A 26,353-nucleotide genomic window follows, 5' to 3' on the forward strand; every position below is an offset into this window, starting at 1 on the left:
AAAAGCAGAATGGATTTCAAGGCAACTGTATTTTTAAATTGCTGAATGCACCTTTTTTCTGCAGGAAACAAAGGCATGGCAGCCCATTCAAATCAATGGGCTCCTGTACCTGCACAAATGAGGGCCGCCAAAACATACATGTGAACCAGCCAGGCCCAAAATAAGCTGGAGGGGGGCCCAAAAAAAATGTTTGCCCTGGGCCCAAACCATATTAAAGACGGCCCTGGGCGAGGCCCTGGATGGCGACTCCCTTCTCTACTATATGAACTTTGGGGACCACTTGATTCCACACGTTCTCTCTGCTTATAACACAATGGGAAAGGGGATGTCACTTCCGGGAGACGCATTGCGAGCATACATTGCAGTAATTCCAAAGGAGGGTAAGGATCCGCTACATTGCCAAAACTACCGTCCGATCTTCCTTTTAAAACGTAGAACTTAAAATATTCACAAAAATCCTTTCCCTGTGCCTGATGGACCCGATTCCATTCCGACCAATTCGGGTTTGTCCCTACGAGGGAGGCATGCGACAATATAATGAAGGCAATTAATCTGAACCAAGCAGCGCGGGCACAGAAGACCCCACTGCTGCTCCTTTTGACCGATGCCGAGAAGGCGTTCAACAGGGTGAGCTGGCCATTCTTGTTTGAGACTCTTCAATGCATAGGCCTGAGGGAACGCAATTATGAATTGGGTGCAAGCTATCTTTTCTTGTCCATCGGCTCAGGTCAAGGTCAACAGCCACATTTCATCATTGTTTCAAATAGAAAGTGGGATGAAGCAGGGGTGCCCCTTGTCACCTCCGATATTCATCCTGACCCTGGAACAATTTCTGCAATTCATCAGGGATAACCCAAATATCTCGGGCCTGAGTTTGGATGCCACCCGATCTCCAAAAATTGCGGTGTTCACGGACGACTTGCTATTTTTTTTTTCTTTTTGACCAATCTGCGGGAAAAAAATTACCCGTTTGCAAAAGATTTAACAAAATACAAAACAATTTTCTTTTTTTTAAATGTAGTGTTGTATGACCATGCAATTGTCATTCAAAGTGCATCAACACTGAAAATTGGTCTGGGGAGGAAGGGGGTTTAAGTGCCCAGTAAGCAAGCATTTTTTTTTTTCCTTCTGGGATAAAGATTTTACATTAATAAATAAAATAAGATCATTGTAAGCACCACTGTCAATGGTGTGTCTCACCCCTGTAAAACAATACATATGGAAGAGAGCGTTTGAAAAAAAATAAGTCTTCCTGGCTGGATCACCAGACAATAGGAGAAAGCCTAAAAGAAAACGAATGCAGCCATCACAAAGAATTGGTAAGGTGGAAGAAAATAAATAAAATGCTTGCTTTTGCATCCATTACCTTTTAAGGCAAGGATCCTCAAACTACGGCCCTCCAGCTGTTGCGGAACTACACATCCCATGAGGCATTGTAACACACTGACATTCACAGACATGACTAGGTATGATGGGAATTGTAGTTCCTGAACAACTGGAGGGCCGTAGTTTGAAGACCCATGTTTTAAGGCATTAAAGTGAATGTAAATGTTGTTTTCCCCCCTTAAAAAACAACAGACCAGTTTATACTTAAAATGCCCTTTGCAATGCAATTGCTCAGAGCGGCCCCGAACCTCCTGGCTCCTCCTCTCCACAGTGCCCCAATTAGAAAGCCGCTTACTATGAGAGTACTCAGGCAGGCAGGCTGGCTGCCAAGCCTTACTGTGTCTATAAACACAGACAGTGGGACTCCGCTGTGCCTTTCTCACTGGGTTTGATTGAAAGCAGTAGGAGCCAATGGCTCCCACTGCCTCAGCAAAGCCAGTGAGACCAGGAAGTGAGGAGAGAGAGAGAGAAAAGCTGCAGACGTACATAGCCCTGGATCAAATGAGGGCTCAAGTAAAGAAAAGTTAAAAAAAAAAAAAAAAAAAAGGGAGGGGGGTGGAGGGGGAATACGGTTGCATCAAGATTTCTTTACCGTAATTCAAGAAATGCTTACATTTTTTATCTAGATCTCAAAACAACAGTAAATAAAGGGAAAAAAAAAACGAATAAAAGTCACAGAGTCCAGTATATTACTGCAGCAGCGCTATTTCCAAACCCCAGTTTGAAAAAACGTAATAAAAAGTTCAATGAAAGTGCAGATGGACAGAGAGTGGTTAATCAGTGTCTTCATTAACAAGTGCTCCTTATCACCAAGGGGTGCGTTTCACCACGTGGGGGGATATTCTCCCCTTTTGGGGATGCACTCACCGAACCTAGGAGTAAAATAAGCCTTGAATACACAACTGCATCTGTCCTGGGATTGCACTCTCCACCGATTAAATTGTTTTGAACACCATCATGATTGCCAAAAGGTAAACAATATTAAGCATGTAAAAGTTACTGTGCCTGTGTCCTGTCTCCAATCGTCATCACAGCAAAAGGTGCTTTAGCTGGCTTTTCCCGTTACTGATCCTGGAGAGGTTACAGTGCATCTGGTCGTGTGATGGTGGTCACGCTCAGACAAAGTCAGCCAATCACGAAACGCATATATATATATATATATATATATATATATATAAATAATATGTGTATATATATATATCTAAATAAAAAAACAGGTTGTAGGGTGTATTGTCCTGTTGAACTGTTGATCTGCACAGGTGCTGTCCGTTGCATAAAAATCCAGACATGCTGCATTTTCAGGCGGTGCATTTCACTGCACAGGATGTTCAACATGCTGTGGTGCAAAGACTAAAGTTTAATTTTTTTACTGAAAGACATTTTTTTTTTAACCTGAACAACATTTTTCCCTCCCATCTCCTACTACATTCGACTTCAACCTTTTCTTCCCCTCTTGGTCCTTTTCTTCTGAGTTTTACACACATTTATGGCTTCCATCGTGCTAAGTATAAATACAAAAATGACTATAATTCGTAAAAACATGGCTTCAGGTTATATGCAGATAGGGTTGGCCATATCTAGTTGTACAATTACATGTATCTTGTTTTGTTGGATAGAATATTTTTTCCAAAAGCTCTTGCATTAGGCCTCTTGCAAACGGTACTGTTTTTTTTTTTTACATAAAAATGTTAGGTGTTTGTCTTGTGCGTTTGTGCACAGAATATATTCCTGGAGGAGGAAATGGGGAGAACCTAGTGGTCATGGAACCAGCTGCATACTCTGTACGCAATTAAATTAACTGCTGAAAGTGTCTAAAATAGAGGGCTTAAAGTGGCTATAAACCCTTACAGACCACAGGTAAGCCTATAAGGCATCCCTGTAGCTACCCCGGATATCTCCTAGAACTGACATCATTGGCACATGCAGACTGAAGCAATGGCACGTGCTGTTGCTTCAGCTAGTGGGGTGTCATCGCGGTTCTGGCCACAGTGCTGGAGCCTGCGATACCCGGAAGTAACTCGGGATGCTTTACTAGCCTTACTGCATACTAGCTCATTATGCCTTTGTCTTGCAGGTTTACGCAGCGCTTTACATATATATTGTACATTCACATCAGTCGATTCCCTCAAGGAGCTTACAACCCAAGGTCCCCAACACATATTCATACATAGAAAAAGGAACAGAAATACCGCGCTAGAAAAAACTTAAATAATATAAGCTGCAACAACTAAGTGTTATACACACAAAAATAGTAGAGAAAAGGAATGAAGTTGCGCTGTGGAACAATAATAAAGCTAAACTAACACAGTGAAATTTCAGGGACCATATGTGGATAAAGTAGCCCTTACCACAAAGGCTAATATGAATAGTGTCCAAAGTATGTGAAGCAAAATTCAAATATGAAACAAATTGTGAAACAAAGTTCGATTATGAAGCAAAGTTCAAATGGCAAAAAACAAGCCAAAAACCACTTGAAGTGAATTATGCAAAACCAAATCTCGTGGTAAATGATGAAAACAGTCCTGATGATAGGAGGTCCTAAATATATTATAGACTGAATGCCACCACCAAAAATACACCTTAAGAAGATGGAGGCTTACCAGACGGCAAGCATGACTCGCTTGCGGCTGTAAACCCCAGCCAGGGCCTTTGTGTAGTCAACACCAATTGCAGATGGATAGGGGAACCCTCCAGGAGGATCAGCGGCAAGTTGAGTGTATCCAGGGAATAAAATTCATATAGTGAAGTATGACAAAGCAGCACGTGCAAAAAAGTTGATTGTGACGGAATTAAACACCATCACCATCTCAGACAGCAAACAATTACTCCTTTAGAGCAACAAAAGTGTTGGAGCATCAAGACCCATCCCAGGATCTTGTCGAAAGGCCAGTGTCTTCCGTCTAGAAGCTGTGATCAGAAGCCAGAATGTAAGGACACCCAAGTAAGCAGCTGAGTCTATCAAAGCCCTGGCTAGGGTTTTTAGCCATTAGCTGATCAAAATTTGTCCTCTGGTAAGCCTTCATTTTATGAGGTGATCTGGTGATGGTGTTTAATTCAGTCACAATCAACTTTTTTGCACGTGCTGCCTGCTTTGTCATACTTCACTATATGAATTTTATTCCCTGGATACACTCAACTTGCCGCTGATCCTGCTGGAGGGTTCCCCTATCCATCTGCAATTGGTGTTGACTACACAAAGGCCCTGGCTGGGGTTTACAGCCGCAAGAGTCATGCTTGCAGTCTGGTAAGCCTCCATCTTCTTAAGGTGTATTTTTGGTGGTGGCATTCAGTCTATAATATATTTAGGACCTCCTATCAGGACTGTTTTCATCATTTACCACAAGATTTGGTTTTGCATAATTAACTTCAAGTGGTTTTTGGCTTGTTTTTTGCCATTTGAACTTTGCTTCATAATCGAACTTTGTTTCGCAATTGGTTTCATATTTGAATTTTGCTTCACATACTTTGGACACTATTCATATTAGCCTTTGTGGTAAGGGCTACTTTATCCACATATGGTCCCTGAAATGTCACCGTGTTAGTTTAGCTTTATTATTGTTCCACAGCGCAACTTCATTCCTTTTCTCTACATATTCATACATACTAGGGCAAATTTAGACAGCATCCGATTAACCTACCAGCAGGTCTTTAAAATGTGGGAAGAAACCAATATCACCAACTATTCCATCTACAGTTTCTACATCTTGGTGGCAGAATTCTGCAATTAAACCTACAGTGACTTGAAAAAGTATTCATACCCCCTTGACATTTTGTCATGCTACAATACAAAACGTAAATGTATTTTAGTGGGAGTTTATGTGATAGACCAACACAAAGTGGCACATAAATTGTGAAGTGAAAGGAAAATTATAAATGGTTTTCAATTTTTTTACAAATAAAATATCTGAAAAGTGCGGCGTGCATTTGTATTTAGTCCCTTTATGCCGATACCCCTAACTAAAATCTACTGGAACCAATTGCCTTTAGAAGTCCTCTAATTAGTATAGAGTCCACCTGTGTGTAATTTAATCTCAGAATACAGACAGCTGTTCTGCGAAGCACTCAGAGGTTTGTTAGAGAACCTTAGTGAACAAACCGCATCATGAAGGCCAAGTAACACAACAGACAGGTCAGGGATAAAGTTGTAGAAAAGTTGAAATCAGGTTTAAGTTATAACAAAAAAAAATATCCCTAGCTTTGAACAGTCAATGGAGCACTGTTCAAGCCATCATCTGAACACAGAAAGTGTATGGCACATCTGCAAACCTACCAAGACACAGCCATCCACCTAAAAGGCCAGGTAACATGAATCAGAGAAGCAGCCAAAAGGCCCATAGTAGTTCTGGAGGAGCTGTAGAGATCCACAACTCAGGTGGGAGTATCTGTCCACAGGACAATTATTAGTCGTGCACTTCACAAATCTGGCCCTTATAAAAAAAAAAGAAAGAGCAAAGCCAGTGTTGAAAGAAAGCCATAAGAAGTCATGTGTGGGGGAATACAAACACGTGGAAGAAGGTGCTCTGGTTAGAGGAGACAAAAATTGAACTTTTTGGCCTAAAATCAAAACGCTATGTGTGGTGGAAAACTAAACACTGCACATCATCCTAAACACACTGCACATCATCTCCACCATGAAGTGTGGTGGCAGCCTCATGTTGTGGGGATGCTTTTCTCCAGCAGGGACATTGAAGCTGGTCAGATTTGATGGGAAGATGGATGGAGATAAATACAGGGCAATCTTAGAAGAAAACCTGTTCGAGTCTGCAAAAGACTTGACAGTGGTGGAGGTTCACCTTCCAGCAGGACAACGACACTAAACATATAGCCAGAGCTACAATTAAATGGTTTAATTCAAAGCATATTCATGTGTTAGAATGGCCCGGTCAAAGTTCAGACCTGAATCCAATTTAGAATCTGTGGCAAGACTTGAAAATTGCTGTTCAGACACTCTCCATCCAATCTGACAGAGCTTGAGCTATTTTACAAAGAATGGGCAAAAATTTCACTTTAGATGTGCAAAGCTGGTAGAGACATCCCCAAAAAGACTTGCAGCTGTAATTACAGAGAAAGGTAGTTCTACAAAGTCTTGACTCAGGAGGGCCGAAGACAAATGCACACCACACTTTTCAGACATTTGAAAAAAAAAAAAAAAAAAAAAAAAACTTTGAAAACCATTTAATCATTTTCCTTCCACTTCACAATTATGTGCCACTTTGTGTTGGTCAATCCCAATAAAATACATTTAGGTTTTTGGTTGCAACATGACAAAATGTGGAAGATTTCAAGGGGTATGAATACTTTAAGGCACTATACAGTTGGCTACAATATGCTACAATATGCTTCAAACAAATTAAAAGTACACAATTTACAAAAAAAAAAAGTCATAAGGTTTATTTAAATAAAAAGTCAAGTAAATAGCCGATGGCCAATACAAAAAATCAGATGACTTGAGCAGTTTTAACATTTGTATACAAAAACTTTTTTGCAGCCAGCTAGACCATCAAAAACAATAACCCTTCAAAATTAGGGGGAGGGGGGATATATTTATATATAGCAGTTATGCCAAAATGTGTGTTAGTCTTCAAAACACAATATATCTGCTCTGCTGGTCATTTTACTCAGTTCTTGCCCATGTCCAGCTTTGACGAGCCAATAACAACTGAGGTAGGCTGGAAACTGAAAGACACCAATACAAATATGACTAACATAGTAAAGTATAAACATAACACACATTCCATTATGTCTCAGTAAATTCCACTGTGTTTTTAAGATATACAAAAATTTGAAAACAGGATACCATTTGCAATGTTGCATCTAAGTACATATTGGTATAAAACAGCCAACAGCTTTGATTATAGAAAAAGGTGTGTTTTGTTTCAATGTACAAAAGTAAATTCTGAGTCGTGCTGAAAATGCTATCCCCACTACTAGTTTTTAGAATATAAAATGGCAACCAATGCCTGTGTAGACAATGAAGATCCTGTACAGGAATTCATCTGAAAGTGGTTTTCTGCCTTCAAAATATAAAGTTTTAAACCAGTTTTAATACATACAACTATAGAATCTTTTGTAAAAAAAAAAAAAATCCACATCAATTGGCATTTGACAGACAGCTGTCATAAATAACAATGCGATATATTTATTCTGTAAACAAGTGGAAAAATATACTTTATATTTGTTGGTCCATATTTAAACTTCATGAAGAGGAGAGAAATCCTCAACAAAGTAACTGGCAATACAACATTACATCAAAGTAGTTTTTGGTGAAGTATTTCCCAAACCATTCGTTTCCTAAAATATGGCATGTGATGCTGGAACAAAAGATAAAAAAGGAACAAAAATTAATAGCTGTAAGAAAAGAAAAATAAAAAAGTCTAGCACACAAGCACAAAATAAAGGACAGTACACATGGTAAAGCATGCCTACGGTCTGTTCAGCTTTGTAATCATGGTATATGTTTTCTTTTCTGACCTATTTTCTTTTAGTACCAAACTACCAATGCCAGGCTCTCCGTGCGAAAAACCCAACATAGAAACTGTCCTCAACTTCCCATCAGAGAGAAAAGCAAAAATAAAAACCATCATGTCAGTAATCAGTTTAAAGGAACACTGAAGGTTCGTTTTTTATTAGATGAATTGATTGCTGTAAGTTAGAGCATTTAAATATCACTTACCTCGTTTTTCCTTTTGACCTCCAAAATACAGTAATCCAGGTATGAAAATGCCATTTCCGGTCTCTCCTCTTCTTGCTTTCCACCAGCATCTGAGCCGTTTTGCATGGTGGAAAGCAGAATGTGCTCACCCCCTCCCTATGACTACAGACCTGTGTGAAGATGCTCTCTTATCCCTCACAGGCATGGAGGCTAAGCCTAATGGGAACTGTAGTACCCATTAGGCCGTGATGTAGCAAGAATGAATGCGCAACGCAAACCAGGAAGTCAGTGAGAGTAATGATTCAGGACGGAGGTGAATAAAACAGCTCGATTTCAACAGGTATCAAACTAGTTATAATGCAAAACATTACTTTTTACTTTATCAGCTACTGTCAAGACTTTAATTTAAGAGGAAAATATTTTTGTCTTTACAACCCCTTTAAGCCCTGGTTCACATTGTCACGTCAAATCGCAAGCCAAATTGGTGGCAATGGTAGTGTCCGAATCGGTGCCAGGTCACACTTGCGGCACCGCACTGATTCCCAAAAGTAGTTTCTGTACTACATTTGGCTATTTCGGGGTGCAATTTCCATTGACATCTGAAATCACCCCCCAAAGTCAGGACTGACATGCGGGAATGAAATTGTGAGAGTTCGGCGGAACTTACACGATTTCATTCCCGCAGTCAGTGTGAACCTAGGCTAAATCATGGAATCCACAATTCACAATGTATGTGCCCACTATGTGCAGAGAGGGAACAGTTACCTGTGTGAAGGTGATGGTCTTATCTTTGGTAATGTAATCTGCATATTTGCAAGTAAACATTCCACAGTCACTTCCATTCATTTGCTGGGGAATTTCCTAAAAGAATAATACAGCTGTGACATTGAATTATGTAAAAACCTACAAAAACAAAAAAACTACCAATTTCAATGCATTAGGAAAAAAATAAAAAAATAAAAATACATTTCTTACTGCGTGCCAATTTATGCACTGCTGTTGCCATTGCCATCAATTTTCTGTGATATGTTTTTGCATTCATGCTATTTTTTTTCTTTTACAGACCATAATTGGCTAGAGAAAACATTTATATGTATGAATTTATTACTGCCACCTTGTTGGCCTTGCCGTTTTCTGACCAACTTCTGTTTCTGTAGTTTACAGAGTGTGTGTGTGTGTGTGTGTGTGTGTGTGTGTGTGTGTGTGTGTGTGTGTGTGTGTGTGTGTGTGTGTGTGTGTGTGTGTGTGTGTGTGTGTGTGTGTGTGTGTGTGTGTTTTTATATTATTTGAGAATGAAGGTCCTGTTACATTTTATTGAAAAATTATATGTCAAAAATATATATTTAATCTAGAGACTCTCCCTGCAAGTTAAAGGGTTTGTAAAGGAATTTTTTTTTATCTTAATAGCTTCCTTTACCTTAATGCAGTGCTGTTTTCATGTCCTCATTGTTAGTTTTTGCTCTCAAGTTGCTGTAATTCTTCTCTGATCTCAACACTTCCTGCTGGTCTGTTTCCTGATAACCACAGTGCTGGGAGCTTTCTCTCTGTGGTCACTAATCAAGGAGGTGTGATTACTGTGTGTCTAAAACCCCACAGCACCAATCAGTTTCGTTTTCCAAACCATCACTGCCCTGTACATCACAGAAGCAGGAAACATGCAAAAACGAAACTAGAAACTGCAGGTACATTATATGATTGATTTTTATCTATTTTTAAAATGAATCAGTTAACTATTATGTCTCTATACCCTGTAAACAGTAATTTCAGCAAAAAAAATGGTTTTCCTTTACAACTCCTTTAAGCTCCTTTCTGTCCATAAAGAGTAACCACTTTCCCTCATGTTTTTTACAAATTATTTTTTCTAATTGAAAACATATTATACCCCAGCTCTACTGTTCAATCCAAGAATCTGTGCTGGAGATCGGTGCACAGACTGGGATGTTCCATCCCCAATGCGGTCAGTCCACAGTGAAAAATGCAGGCAACTCTGTATACTTCTCTATTAGAACATTTGCTACATACTGTATAGTGTACAAAACTCAAAGAGCATTTTGTACACTGTATTTACATGTAGCAAATAACGTTTTAGTAGAGTATACAGTTGCCAGCATTTTTTACTATAATTTTTTTGTGAAAAGCAGTTTTTTGTTACAGAACAAAAACAATAGTGGTGGGTGGGCAAACTCCAGTTTATTCTAAAATCTTGTATATGCCCTTTCAATTAGATGCATTAAAAACATACCCGACTTCTCTTACTGTTCAGAGACCATCCATTACAGTCGAAACTGACACCTTTCTTGTCTTGGCTTTCTAGCTTCAGATATTGCCTGCAAAAAAACATGGGTTAATTTTTTTTTTTAGATACAGCTTAATGCAAAGAACCAAGCTACTTGGGAATTGTGGAGCTGCAGAAACAGGTCAAAACCAATTTTCCAGGCTTAACACAAGTAAACAATAGCCTAGTATTTATTAGAGTGCTTGTGTTGCATTGTTCAAAAGTAATCTAGTATAGTAAAATAAAAAATGACAGCCATGACATGTGGCTCTCCCTTCTAAACCAAAAGCAGATATACAAGCTTCAGTGAAGTAGATCAACATGTAAATCCAAATCGTTAAAATCTTATCTAAGCTTTCACATAGTAATTTAAAGCAGAACTAAACTCCCTCAAATCAGCATAACTATTTCTAATCCTTATTATGCCAACATTAATACAAAGATAGGAAGAAACAGACTTGCAACGTTTTTTTTTTTCTTTCAGTTTTTCCTTCAGTTGCTTTCTGACCGAGTCCAAAATGATGTCATGCATATTCCCCCCCCCCCCTTTAATATCCTCGAGGAGGGCCGGAGGACCTTTCCCAGCCAAGCACACCCTCCTGCATGCATGAGCTAAAGGAAGATGGATTCCAGGAAGTAAATGCTATATGAATCATCTGCCCTTACTTAAGATGGCTGTGGCTAGAAATGCTAGGGGGGGCGTTTTTCAAAGTGATTTATCAACAAAGACACATGGATGGATGGCTGAGTTTGCTTTGAAAATCAAAAATGAATTAAAGTGATAAAAAAAGGCTTGTTTTTATTTTTTGCTTAAAAATACCAAACATGTTATAACTTACTTGTAGTGGTTTTGCACAGAGCAACCCTTTCTCTTGTCGAGTGCCCCATACAGCAAGCAGCTTGCAATGGGGGGCATCTGAGCAGAGCCGCTGCGCTGTGTTTCCATTCAGACATGAACAGATTGGCCCTGTCCCCTCTCTCTCCTCTTTGGCTCACTGACTGACAGCAGCTGGCACCTATGGCGCCCGTTGCAGTCTCAGCCAATGAGGGAGAGCCATGGACAGCCGAGGCTCTCGTGCAAAATTGCTGGATCAAGATGGGGCTCAGGTAAGTATTTGGGGGGCTGCTGCACACAAGATTTTTTCATCTTAATGCATAGAATACATGAAGATAAACATTTTCCCTTTAGAACCACTTAAGGACCGCTCACTGTATATATGTCATTTTTTTAAAGATGGATATCTCGGTAACGGCAGCATCCGCTGCCACAACCGAGATAACCATCTTTTCAGTGAGCGGTCCTTTAAACGATAATGGTGGTCTCCGCGGCGGATTCGCCGCGAGATCAACGTTATCGGCACCGGGAGAGGGCCTCCTACCACTTACCGGAGCCGCCGGCAACGGCGGCGATCGGGTCTTTCCTCCTGCTCGGCTGGGATACGAGTGAGGGCAAGATGGCCCCCACCCGTCTCCATAGCATAGCAGGGCGGAAGCAACGTCAAAAAGTCACTTCCGCCCATGCTTCTTAAAGGCATATTTTCTTGTTGTAATTTTTTCAAATGACAATTTTTTTTTTTTTTTTGCATTTTAGTCTAAATATGAGATCGGAGGTCTTTTTGACCCCAGATCTCATAATTAAAGTGGGAGTTCAACCAATTCCTTTTTTTTTTTTTTTTCCCTTAGCTTCCTGCTCGTTTTGTCTAGGGGAATTGGCTATTTGTTTTAAAATATGATCCGTACTTACCCGTTTTCGAGATGCATCTTCTTCCGTCGCTTCCGGGTATGGGTCTTCGGGAGTGGGCGTTCCTTCTTGATTGACAGTCTTCCGAGAGGCTTCCGACGGTCGCATCCATCGCGTCACTCGTAGCCGAAAGAAGCCGAACGTCGGTGCGGCTCTATACTGCGCACAGACGTTCGGCTTCTTTCGGAAAATCGTGACGCGATGGATGCGACCGTCGGAAGCCTCTCGGAAGACTGTCAATCAAGAAGGAACGCCCATTCTCGCAGCCAATACCGGGAAGTGGAGGAGAAGATGCATCTCGTAAACGGGTAAGTACGGATCATATTTTAAAACAAATAGCCGATTCCCCTAGACAAAACAAGCATAAAGCGAAGGGGAAAATGTGTAAGGTATGGGTGAACCTCCGCTTTAAGAGAACCTGTCATGCTTTTTTCTATTACAAGGGACGTTGACATTTAATAGGAATAAAAGTGACTTTTTTTTTAAATGATAAAATAAATAAAAATAAAGAAAACAAACAAAAAAATGTTTTAAAGCGCCCCGTCCCGACGAGTTTGCGCACAGAAGCGAACGCATACGTGAGTAGCGCCCGCATATGAAAACTGTGTTCAAACCACACAAGTGAGGTATCACCGCAATCGTTCGAGCGAGAGCAATAATTCTAGCCCTAGACCTCCTCTAACTCAAAAGATGCAACCTATAGAATTTTTTTAATGTCGCCGATGGAGATTTTTAAGGGTAAAAGTTTGACGCCATTCCACGAGCGGGCGCAATTTTGAAGCGTGACATGTTGGGTATCATTTTACTTGGCATAACATTATCTTTCACAATATAAAAAAAAAAATTAGGCTAACTTTACTGTTGTCTTATTTTTTAATTAAAAAAAAGAGAATTTTTTCCAAAAAAAGTGCGCTTGCAAGACCGCTGCCCAAATACGGTGTGACAAAAAGTATTGCAATGAGCGCCATTTTATTCTCTAGGGTGTTAGAAAAAAAAATTATATATATATATATATATATATATATATATATATATATATATATAAATATATATATATATATATATATATATAAAAAAAAATATATATTATAATATATATATATATATATATATATATATATATATATATATATATATATATATATATATATATATATAAATAAAATGTTTGGGGGTTTTAAGTCATTTTCTAGAAAAAAAAAAGTTTTAATCTTGTAAACACCACATCTGAAAAACAGGCAAGGTCCTTAAGTGGTTAAAATAGTGATGATTAGTTTGTGGTGCACATATACAATTTGGTTTCACTTTAATTTGCCACAGGATTGCAAAGGAATAAAAACAAACTTATTTTAACCCCTTCACGCCGTCTGTACGCAAATTTACGTTCTCGGCTTGAATCGATTATACCGGGGTAATGCCTGCAGCAGTTATTTTAGAGCCAGTGGTTGGCTTCTTTGAGTGATAACCTATTCGGCTAAAAAGCCGCTCGGCTGTTATCCTAAAGAGCAGGAGGGGACTTGGCCATCTGTCTTTTGTAACCAAATTCCCTTCAACATTCTTTATGGGGCCAATGTGTTCTGACCTCCCTTTCTTACCATTAATATACTTAAAGAATTTCTTGGGATTTTTTTTTACTCTCCTCTGCTATGTGCATTTCGTGTTCCATCTTAGCCGCCCGGATTGCACCCTTACATTTTTTATTACATGCTTTGTAAAGTTGGAATGACAGTGACCCGGCTTTTTATTGTTTGAAGGCCTTTTTCCTTTGTTTTTAAATGCATTTTTACGTTGGAGTTGAGCCACCCAGGATTTTTATTAGCTCTTTTAAATTTATTTCCCCATGGAATGCACTGACCAATGCTTTTTTTTTTTTAGTATGCTCTTAAAGGATCACTAAAGGAAAAAAATGTTTTGCTGAAATGACTGTTTACAGGGTATAGAGACATAAAAGTTAACCGATTCCTTTTAAAAATGATTAAAAATAGATTAAATTCAATCATATAATGTACCTGTAGTTTCACTTTCGTTTTTAAACTGGTTTCATGTTTATGTGAAGTAAAGAGACCCACAGAACAAAAACAAACAAATCCAGGGCAGTGTTTTTAAAATGAATCTGATTGGTTCTGTTAAGTTTTAGACACACAGTAATGACAGCTTAGATCAGGGGTCTCAAATGCAAATTACCTGAGGGCCACAAGACAAGTTTCCATATCCCATGGGGGGCCGCATGCAAACTTTCAAACTTCAAAAACAGGTGTCAGCGCATTATTAACCCTGACCACTACACTGCACACTGACCACTACACACTGACCACTACACTACACACTGACCACTACACTACACACTGACCACTACACTACACACTGACCACTACACTACACACTGACCACTCACCATCAGGGTACAGCACATCAGGGCACAGGGCCCAGCACATCAGGGTACAAAGCCCAACACATCAGGGTACAGGGCACATCAGAGCACAACACATAGGGGTACAACACAACAGGCCACATCAGGGTGCACGGCACATTAGGGCAGGGCATATTAGGACAGGGCACATGGCACAGTGCAGGACATGGCACATCAGGACAGGGCACATGAAACAGCACATCAGGGTACAAAGCCCAGCACATCAGGGTACATGGGGCACATCAGGGTACATGGGGCACATGGCACATCAGGGTACATGGGGCACAATCAGAGCACATCAGGGCACATGGGGCATATCAGGGCACATGGGGCACATACGAGCACACCAGGGCACATGGGGCACATGAGAGCATATCAGGGCACAATCAGGGAACATGGGGCACACCAGGGAACATGGGGCACATGAGAGCACATCAGGGCACAGCACATCAGGACAGGGCACATGGCACATCAGGGCACGGCACATCAGGACAGGGCACATCAGGGTACAGGGCACATGAAACAGCACATCAGGGTACAAAGCCCAGCACATCAGGGTACCCCATGTGCCCTGATGTGCTGGGCTTTGTACCCTGATGTGCTGTTTCATGTGGCCTGTGCCCTGTCCTTATGTGCCATGTCCTGTACCCTGATGTGCCATGTGCCCTGTCCTGATGTGCTGTGCCCCATGTGCCCTGATGTGCTCTCATGTGCCCCATGTTCCCTGGTGTGCCCCATGTTCCCTGATGTGCTCTCATGTGCCCCATGGCACATCAGGGTACATGGGCCACATCAGGGCACAATCAGAGCACATGGGGCATATCAGGGCACATACGAGCACACCAGGGCACAATCAGGGAACATTGGGCACATGAGAGCACATCAGGGTACATGGGGCACAGCACATCAGGACAGGGCACATGGCACATCAGGGTACCCTGATGTACAGAGCCCAGCACATCAGGGTACATGGGGCACATCAGGGTACATGGGGCACATTGGGGCACATGAGAGCACATGAGGGCACAATCAGGGCACAATCAGGGCACATGAGGGCACAATCAGGGCACATGAGGGCACAATCAGGGCACATGAGAGCACATTAGGGCACAATCAGGGCACATGAGAGCACACCAGGGCACAGGTCAGCATTTACTTGTTGTTTTCTTCAAAGGCAGAGTAGCGCAGGAAGCGTCTGTCATAAGTTCACTTGTCTCTCATGTCACGCTGCTACTCCCCGGCAGCCCCCCTCCCTCTCTTCTCGTCCATCTCAGATGATGTCACAAGCAAATGGGGATGGACGAGAAGAGAGGAGGGGCCGCCGGGGAGTAGCAGTGTGACATGAGAGACAAGTGAACTTATGACAGACGCTTCCTGCGCTACTCTTCATGCACCTCGATCTACACTTCCGTGGCACCCGCGGGCCATTTAAAACCGGTCCGCGGGCCGCAAATGGCCCGCGGGCCGGTACTTTGAGACCCCTGGCTTAGATCATCGTGAAAAGCTCCCAGTATGATGGTTATAAGGAGCCAGACAACCAGGAAGTGTGGAGATCAGAGCAGTTTTACAGCAACATCAAAGCAAAAACGAGCAATGAGGACATGAAACCAGTACTGCAGTAAGGTAAAGGAAGCTATTTAGCTAAAAAAAATATTTCCTTTAGTGATCCTTTAAAGCACTCCCATTTTCCTCCATGTTCTTTGTTCCTAGGATTTTATCCCATCTAATATCTTCTAGCAAAGAGCGTAGTTTAGGGAAGTTGGCGCTTTTAAAATTCTGTGTCTTTGTATTACCCTTGTGCTTCTTATTTTTGTGATTTATACCGAAACGAATTGACCTGTGGTTGTCGTTTCCTAAGTTGTCCTCTATTTCCACATCCGCGATCAGGTCTGTATTGTTAGTCATTAGTAGGTCTAGTAAGGCATAGTTTCTTGTTGGTGTATTTACCATCTGACTCATGAAATTGTCCTGCAAGACATTCAGGAAATGACGAGCCTTAGACGAATGTGCGGTACCTTCCGCCCAGTCTATATCTGGATAGTTAAAATCCCCCATTATAAAATGACACTTCCCATCCTTGTCGCCATTCCAGACAATAGGAGGTCCACCTACCCTCCTGGTTTGGGGGGCCTACAGCATACAACCAGAATTACTTTGCCCCTTAGTTTCCTCCCTTTGAAGCTCCACCCATAAGGACTTCACCTCCTCCCTTGCTCCATTGGTAATGTCGTCCCTCACAATAATGTGCACATCATTCTTGATATACAGGCATACCCCTACCCCTTTTTTACCCATCTCTGCGATCTAGGAAATATTCCTCGATGGTTGCCAATCACGAGAGCTGTTAAACCAAGTCTCTGAAATTCCCATAAAATCAAAATCCTCCTTGTACATCAGCAACTCCAGTGCTCCCAGACAGACTCCTGGCATTAGTGTACTCTATCTGTACTGTAATGCATAATTCATCATGTGGCAATGTGCACTCACCCATCACCCAAATTTACCAGAAATTGGTTGTGGTTAAGAAGATAGAAGATCTCAGACTTTCTGCACCTGATCCAAGCTGGACATCACCATGAGTACAGCTAACCTACAGGGATGAATGGGGTTGTGGCCCACATGCACTGCAAGAGTAGACCTAGCAGAATTGTTTTAGCTGCAAAGTCTGTACAGCTATAGGCAGGGCCACACAGTAAAGACAGCTGGAATGAGTACGAAATGTATTATACCAAGCAGCCTGTACTTGTGAGGTGGGGGTACAGCGGTCCTTTAATTGTAAACTTAATATAACAAACTTAAAGGGGTTGTAAAGGAAAACATTTTTTTTCATAAAAAGCATCCTTTGCCTGCAGACATTCCTCTTTTCCCTTCTTATAGTTTGTTTTTGCTCAGAGGTTGCTCGTTTTGTTCTCTGTTCACTTCCTGCTTGTCTGATTTTACTGACCACCGTGAAGGGAGGGTTTACTGTGGTGGTCAGTAACGTGCTCACCCCCTCCTGGGAACTACATCTGTGCGGCAAGACGCTCTCTACGTGTTAGAGACTTCAAGGAGGTGTGAATTACTGGGCGTGCCGCAATTCATACTGGGAAATGTAGTTCTTACATGAACGAGCAATGCAAACCAGGATGTGAATGAGAGAACAGAAACTAGAATGCCGGAGGTGATATAGATGAAGGAATTTAATAGGTATTTACTCGTTTTTTAACAGAATCATTACACTGTCTGTCTACCTTGCAGACATTAATTTTAGGCAAAAAATGTTTTTCCTTTACAACTCCTTTAATATAAGTTGGTTACATGTTTTTGAGGTACTTACAGTAATAACTTGCAGGCTTCATTGTTGTGGCCTCCCATTGAGTCATAGTACGTTATTGTCTTTTTCCTAAAATCGATCACCTGTGAAACATACAAAAAGAATAAACTGGAGCAAGATTACACAAACGAAATCTATGTTGAAAAAGATGTTGATTTTGTAACTAAGGCGTATTTCACACACATTTTATATTTTTTTGTTTTACCAACTAATTGTTTGTGGTTGTTTGCATCATTATAGTGTTGGAATACACTCTGTTGATACTTGTGAGACACTGGGAATCACCATAACTAGATCAGGTTGTCTGGCACGCAGGATTTATTTCATATAGTGGCAATCATATCCAGCTACCCGTTAGTCTGCACAGTATCCTGACCCTACACTTAGTAATTCTTGTAGTATCTATTTCTTATTGAAATACAATTTTATTTAATTCACTCTGCACAAGGTACCTTGAGACCCACGTAGGCTGGTGTTTTAGGTCCAGCCACACTTGAAAAAAATGTTTTTATTTGTTTCACATACACATTTTTTTGTGTGTTTTCTCACTACACTCACAAACCGATTATGCCTTTGGCATCTGGGAGGCAATAGAAGTTTTAAATCTTTCAGCCACAATAGGGTGTTTGTTACACTACGGCCACAGACATATCCAGTTTCTGCTGGCCTGCACAGGATCCGGACTACACATTTTCTCCTTTTTTTTTCAATTTACTTTCATCACTCCTTTCATTGCACATAGTACCTGGATACCAGCGGAGGCTGGTGGTCCTGGTTTAGCCATCTTTTTGGCCCATATCCACATCTCTTTCTAGCAACAGGGTAACCTACACACACCCCGGTTTTTTCAGTGTGTATTCACAGGGTGTCCACTTATCATTGGACTTAGCCCTACTTCAGGTCACCCGACATAGACCCACTGTTAGAGGGCACACACCTTTGGTTTATTTACTTTTGATCATTAGCAGCTTTCCCACCGTCTGTTTAGTATTTCACACACAAATGCCTACTGCGCATTTCCTACTGTGAATGAAGAGGCAGAAGAGCTATTTCCGCATAGCAACAGCCCTTTCTGGGGAGTATACATTTTGTTTTCCATTTTTTTGGGGGGGATTTTAGAAAAAAAAAAAAAAAAAAAAAAACGGGGTGGAACTCCACTTTAAAGATGACGACCAGGATCAAAAAAAAAAAAAAAAAAATCTAAGCCCCTTTCAATATGCATCTGAATTAACCACTTCAGTCCCACAGCCTTTCACCCTTTTTACTGTTATGTGCCAAAGCACATTGTTCACTTGGGAGAGGTCTCTGTTCACGTTACAACTTTAGTGTTCTACACCTCTTCTTCTTCGGGACAGATGGGGCTTTTATTTCATAGAAGATTTGGATATATATTTCCCAAATCAGTCTCGTTGAAATGGAGACAAATTCATTTTTGTTTAAATGTTTTCCCTAATTTTCCCAACAGCAAAATGCTGAAAGCTCAAACTGACTTTTCTGTTTAAATTTAGATGAGTTCTTACATTACATTGTAGTGCACACAGGTGAAAAAAACAACAAAAAACAAACTGCACCTTACCTGTAAATTCCACATCTTGGCGTACAATACAGAACACGGGTGAAGTATTCAAATACTCTGGACAAAGGCTTACAATAACTTCTGGTGACTTGACAGTACCAAAAGCTCCCTTGTAACCCTACCCCACTCCAAGTCCTCAGTTTTGTAGCAATCAATGCAGATGAATTAGGGAATGAAAGGGAGGGTGACCTGTACTTCATATGTAGTTTATAGGAAAGTTACTCTAATCTTAATTGTACAGTATACAGGCAAAGAATACATAGACCCTGGTATGTCCCTCAATCAATGAATGAGAAAGGTAGTTAACTAGACAAACAGAACTGTGCCAAAAGGCAAAACAAAAAGGCCAGACTCAACTTCAGAAGAGTCGAGCTGCAAGAGCCTTGTGGCAGAAATCTGCATATGCAGAAGATTGGATATTCACCTGGTAGAACCATGGGAACCTACAAAAACAGGTAGTCCCCTCAGACAGTTAGGCAACCTTGTCTGCTACTGCAGAACCAAGAAAGTGTAGTTTAAAATGAGAAATGTGAACACGTATCTTTGATGTCTACGGGCAGTATGTATTTCCATGTAGAATTTAGAATTTTAAAAAGGTTTTAAATAGGAGTGCACCAAAATTAGATTTTTGGTGCCGAAACCGATACCGAAAATGAACAATACACTAGGCTGAAAACCGATACCGAAAATGACCGTATACATTTTAAATAAAATGTTTATATTTTAAATAAACCATCTACATTTTTATATAACACATTGCCAATAGTATTAGCAAAATTTCCTTGCTGTGCACCTTAAGCAGATATGATGCAGGAGCTGGTGAGAGACTGCAGACGTGGTACAGGAGATCAGTGCAGCCTCACCAGTGTCCATCAAATGCAGCCTACCAGTCAGATGCAGCAGCCTGCCTGTGCCCTTTATGCAGTCTCACCAGTGTCTGTGTCCCATATGTAGCAACCCGCCAGTACACAATGAGGTACAGCCTACCAGTGCCTGGTAATGCAATGCCATGCTGTGCGTCAGGGCTGGATCGGAATTGCTGTGCAGCCACTTTTCAGAGCCATTATCGGCAACATTTATCTTTCGGTCGATATGTTTTGGTGGCCGAAATTTCGGTGCATCCCTAGATTTAAAGTTTAAAGAATTTTAAGTTTAACGTGAATAATGGGAACATGCGGATACGCATCTTGAATGTCTACGGATCGTATGCATTTCCATGTGGAATTAGAATCCAGGAAGGGCCAAATTGCACCAATGTACTTAGAATCCGCTGAAGGTATTGTATAGGTATTGGCCCAACTTTTTCTCTGGGACAAAAGGCTGTTCATGACTTTCCATTCTAAGCTGACCATCCATGGGCAGATTTGGTTGATTTGAGATAAGAAAACATTGCGAAGGTAGACAACAGAAATTGCAGCGCTAAATAAAAAAAAATGCTATATTATAAAAAAAATATATAATATACAGTGTTGTACAATTTAATTTGTACAATTGTCAAAGTGAGACAGCACTGAAAGGTGAAAATTGGCCTTGGCAGGAAGGGGGTGAAAGTGTCCAGTATTGAAGTGGTTAAAGCGGGGGTTCACCCCATTAATAAAAAAAAATTTTTTTTTCCTCTAGCATAAAATGAGGCATAGTAGCTCGAGCTACAGTATATGCCTGTATTTATTTTTTTAGTCCGGTACTCACTGTGCAATCCTAGCGAGACGATTCCGACTCCTGGGCGTTCCTATCCAGTGGCGCTACGGCGCGTCACGCTTCTCCGGAAATAGCCGAAATAGGACTTGGCGCTTCACGGCGCCTGCGCATAGTCTGTGCGCAGGCGTCGTGAAGAGCCGAGACCTACTCCGGCTATCTTCGGGGAGCGTGATGCTCCCTCTGGATAGGAACGCCCATTCCCCGCGGGGAGTCTGAATCGTCTCGCTAGGATTGCACAGTGAGTACCGGACTAAAAAAATAAATACAGGCATACTGTAGCTCGCGCTACTATGCCTAATTTAATGATGGAAAGTTGTCAATAAGGGTGAACCACCGCTTTAAGCTGGAAGGAAATTAAGTTCATCACCTTAAAGGGGTTGTAAAGGAAAAAATGTTTTTCATAATAAAGCATCCTTTACCTGCAGACATTCCTATTTTCACTTCCTCATTGTTCGTTTTTGCCCAGAAGTTGCTCTATTTCTTCTCTGTTCTGTTCACTTCCTGCTTGTCTGATTTTACTGACCACCGTGAAGGGAGGCTTTACTGCGGTGGTCAGTAACGTGCTCACCCCCTCCTGGGAACTACATCTGTGTGGCAGGATGCTCTCTACGTGTTAGAGACTTCAAGGAGGTGTGAATTACTGGGCGTGCCGCAATTCATACTGGGAAATGTAGTTCTTACATGAACGAGCGAAGCAAACCAGCAAGTGAATGAGAGAACAGAAACTAGAATGCCGAAGGTCATATAGATGAAGGAATTTAATAGGTATTTACTTGTTTTTTAACAGAATCATTACACTATTCTGTGTCTACCTTGCAGACATTCATTTTAGGCAAAAAAAAAAATTTCCTTTACAACTCCTTTAAGACACTAGCAAAAAACTGTGAAATAGTGCAGCGCAAAAATTATATACAAATGAAATAACAAAATGAGCATATAGTTCATACAAGATAAAATAATAATGGTTTGGGGCCACATTTCACCTTTTAACCTATATGTCATTAATTTCTATATAATGGTCCGATTTCTGTCAGTCCCTGTAACAGAAGGTGTCAATGTCATCTTAGATTTGTATTCCGGTCTACTCGTTTGTAAAAACGAATAAAAACATTGAAATATAAGATAAAAGGTGAATCCAAAAGAGCAAAGGAAACGGTAGGAAGGATGTTCCACGTAATGAAAACAACAGGAGCAACAGCTTCAAGTGACAATCCCTCCACCTCCAATGCAATCGCTTTGCTCACCTCAATATATGGACTCCTGAACTAATGGGTAGTCAAATGCACCTATCCCACCAAGCGGGTATAACAACGATACCAGGAACTAGTGCAGTCTCAAAAACTGGAACTCTTGGATCCACAGAAGATATGCCCACCAACAAAGAATAAACAAAATTCTAAGCGCTCTCCGTTTGATAAGAATCAGCGGTTTATTTATACAAAAAAACAACTCACATGGAGCAAGATAAAAATGAGCATGTAATGCAACACCAGAACGATCAGGATGGCAGAGGGTGAAGTCACAAGTAGCTCCTCCCCCCCGTATGCATTACGTTCACAAGAACTTAGCGGGGTGGGGGTACAGCTTCACTCTGCCTCTCTTAAATACAATCGTTGCCATAGAAACGTCCAATGCCGAAACTGATCCAGCGAGAGAATGAAAAACCACCACCATGTCGGCGCTACAAGCATCGGATATAGAATTCAATAGGACACTCCAATTAGGAATCGTGTAGCAATATATTGACACAATTATCCTCCCAAGGGGCAGACTGAAATATATATACATACATACACACACAAGTGTGTGTGTGTGTGTGTGTGTGTGTGTGTGTGTGTGTGTGTGTGTGTAATATATATATATATATATATATATATATATATATATATATATATATATATATATATATATATATGTATATATATATATATATATATATATACACATACATATATATATATATATACACATACATATATACATACACACACACACCTTCTCATTCAAAGAGTTTTCTTTATTTTCATGACTATGAAAATTGTAGATTCACACTGAAGGCATCAAAACTATGAATTAACACATGTGGAATTATACATAGTAAAAAAGTGTAAAAACAACTGAAAATATATTTCATATTCTAGATTCTTCAAAGTAGCCACCTTTTGCAGCAGACACATCTCTAGAACTGTTAAGAGGAGACTGTGTGAATCAGGCAACAAGCAGAAGAGACTTGTTTGGGCTAAAGAACACAAGGAATGGGCATTAGACCTGTGGAAATCTGTGCTTTGGTCTGATGAGTCCAAACTTGAGATCTTGGGTTGCAACCCCCGTGTCTTTGTGCGACGCAGAAAAGGTGAACGAATGGACTCTACATGCCTGGTTCCCACTGTGAAGCATGGAGGAGGAGGTGTGATGGTGTGGGGGTGCTTTGCTGGTGACACTGTTGGGGGATTATTCAAAATTTAAGGCATACTGAACCAGCATGGCTACCACAGCATCTTGCAGCGGCATGCTATTCCATCCATCAGGACAATGACCCCAAACACACCTCCAGGCTGTGTAAGGGCTATTTGACCAAGAAGGAGAGTGATGGGGTGCTGCGCCAGGTGACTACCTCTTGAAGCTCATCAAGAGAATGCCAAGCAGTAATCAAAGCAAAATGTGGCTACTTTGAAGAACCTAGAATATTAAATATATTTTCAGTTGTTGCACACTTTTTTGTTATGTATAATTCCACATGTGTTAATTCATAGTTTTGATGCCTTCAGTGTGAATCTACAATTTTCATAGCCATGAAAATAAAGAAAAAACTCTTTGAATGAGGTGTGCCCAAACTTTGGTGTAGAAATCGGCCGATTTTTGCTGCCGATTTTTTTATTTTTTTTGGTGGCACTGGCTCGTGGCACTAATTGGCACTAGCAGAAGGCACTGATTGGCAGGTGGCACTTATTGGCACTGGCAGGTTGCACTGGATGGCACTAAAAGATGGTACTAGCAGATGGCATTGATTGGCAGGTGGCACTAATAGACACTGGCAGGTGGCACTGATTGGCAAGTGGCACTGGATGGCAATAGTTGGCATTGGCAGGTGGCACTGATGGCTTTAGTTGGCACTGGTAGGTGGCACTGAATGGAAGGTGGCACGGGTATTGGCACTGGCAGGTGGCATTGGCAGATGGCACTGGATGGAAGGTGGCACTAATTGGCACTGGATGGTGGCACTGGCAGATGGCATTGGCAGATGCACTGGATGGCAGATGGCACTGGCGCAAAAAAAATAGTGTCACCCACCTCAGTACAGACTCCCTCTCCCTCCAGTATAGACACCCCCCAGGCCCCCCCTCCTCAGTACAGACATCAGAGAGCGGTGTGTGTCCCACGAGCGCTGGCCCCTCCTCCTCTGTGGGTGTAAACAGAGAGGAGGGCCGCCGCGCTAGGTGTACCAAGATGGCCCCGGCTCCGGAGCTAGGCCGAAGCCGCGGCCTTTCCTGATGCTGTGACCGCGGCGGCAATCCGAGAATTGCCACCGCGGTCACAGCATCAGGAAAGGACGCGACTTCGGCCTAGCTCCGGAGCTGCGGCCATGTTAAATATCGGCCTAATTTGGATAAAAAATATATATATAGAGATATATATATATATATATAGAGATATATATATATATATATATATAGAGATATATATATATATATAGAGATATATATATATATATATATATATAGAGATATATATATATATATAGAGATATATATATATATATATATATAGAGATATATATATATATAGAGATATATATATATATATATATATATATATATAGAGATATATATATATATAGAGATATATATATATATATATAGAGATATATATATATATATATAGAGATATATATATATATATATAGAGATATATATATATATATATAGAGATATATATATATATATATATAGAGATATATATATATATATATATATAGATATATATATATATATAGAGATATATATATATATATAGAGATATATATATATATAGAGATATATATATATAGAGATATATATATATATAGAGATATATATATATATATATATATATATATATATCTCTATCAGCCGATGACGATTTCTCTAAATCTGCCAAATATCGGCCGACCTCCAAAATTATATATATATATATATATAAAAAAATTGCCCCCATTTAATCAAATAAATGAAATCTAAAAAATGGAGGACTGTGTACAGCAGGGGTCCTCTCTAACTATGGCCCTCCAGTTGTTCAGGAACTTAAATTCCCATCGTGCCTAGTCATGTCTGTGAATGTCAGAGTTTTACAATGCCTCATGGGACTTGTAGTTCTGCAACAGCTGGAGGGCCTTAGTTTGAAGATCCCTGGAGTACAGCCTCAAAATTATTTGCACCCCCTGCCATCCTGTTAGACCCCTTTCACACTGGGGCATTTTTCAGGCGCTTTTGTGCTAAAAAATAGCGCCTGTAATGCACCTAAAAAACGGCTCCCCTGCAGTCTCAGTGCAAGAGCCAGAGTGCTTTCACACTGAGGCGATGCTCTGGCAGAACAAAAAAAGTCCTGCAAGCAGCATCTTTGGAGCAGTGAAGAAGCGGTGTTACACTTTAAATGACAGGGCACCGCTGCCGAAACACCTGCAAAGCGCTTTGGCGTTACACGGACGCATTTAACCCTTCATTGGCCACTAGCAGGGGTTAAAAATCGCTGCCAATATGACGGTAAAGCACCACTAAAACTAGCAGCGTTTTACTGTCAACACCCACCTGCTCCAGTGTGAAAGCAGCCTTACAAATCCAATATTCACAATTAATGAATAGAGGTCTACTGAGATGGGTTTTTCTCTGGCCGATGCCGATATTTAGGCATCGGGGCGGCCGATATTTGATGCAGTTTTTTTATTTGGGCAGGTGCCACTGGTTGGCACAGGCAGGTGGCACTGGCAGGTTTTACACTCAGCAAATGTAGTATAACTATGTGAAACCGACGTATGTAACCAAATGCAGAGAGATAGAGGAGCTGTCAAGATTTAAGAGGGCGGGGCCACATACACGTAGCAGCGTGCACAGATACCATTGGCTGGTGTTTGATAGCTGCTGGGTCCCGCCCACCCCCGACATCAACGCTGAATTCTGACAGCTCCTCTCTCTTTCTCTGCATTCAGTTACATACATCAGTTTCACACAATTAGCAGCTCTGGCAAGCCCCAAATGCTGCTCTGCTAATGGAGTGTGGGAAAGGGAGGAGGAACACTTGTGGGTCGACAAGCACAGTGCGGTTAGTA

The 26,353-nt window shown here is 40.9% G+C and overlaps 1 protein-coding gene across 1 annotated transcript in view; it reads right to left on the reverse strand.

Moving 5' to 3' along the window:
* Positions 1-6,750: 6,750 nt before the first annotated feature.
* Positions 6,751-26,353, reverse strand: part of SENP1 (SUMO specific peptidase 1) — a 93,822-nt gene continuing 74,219 nt past the window's right edge. The window contains exons 15-18 of the mRNA XM_040340802.1: positions 17,781-17,860; positions 10,281-10,365; positions 8,804-8,899; positions 6,751-7,697 (exon numbers count right to left, since the gene is read on the reverse strand). Coding sequence (XP_040196736.1) covers positions 7,635-7,697; positions 8,804-8,899; positions 10,281-10,365; positions 17,781-17,860 — 324 coding nt within the window. The 3' untranslated portion in view covers positions 6,751-7,634. The remainder of the gene's footprint in view (positions 7,698-8,803; positions 8,900-10,280; positions 10,366-17,780; positions 17,861-26,353) is intronic.

Source organism: Rana temporaria, chromosome 2 (assembly GCF_905171775.1).
Source record: "Rana temporaria chromosome 2, aRanTem1.1, whole genome shotgun sequence".
NCBI classification, from domain to species: Eukaryota; Metazoa; Chordata; class Amphibia; order Anura; family Ranidae; genus Rana; species Rana temporaria.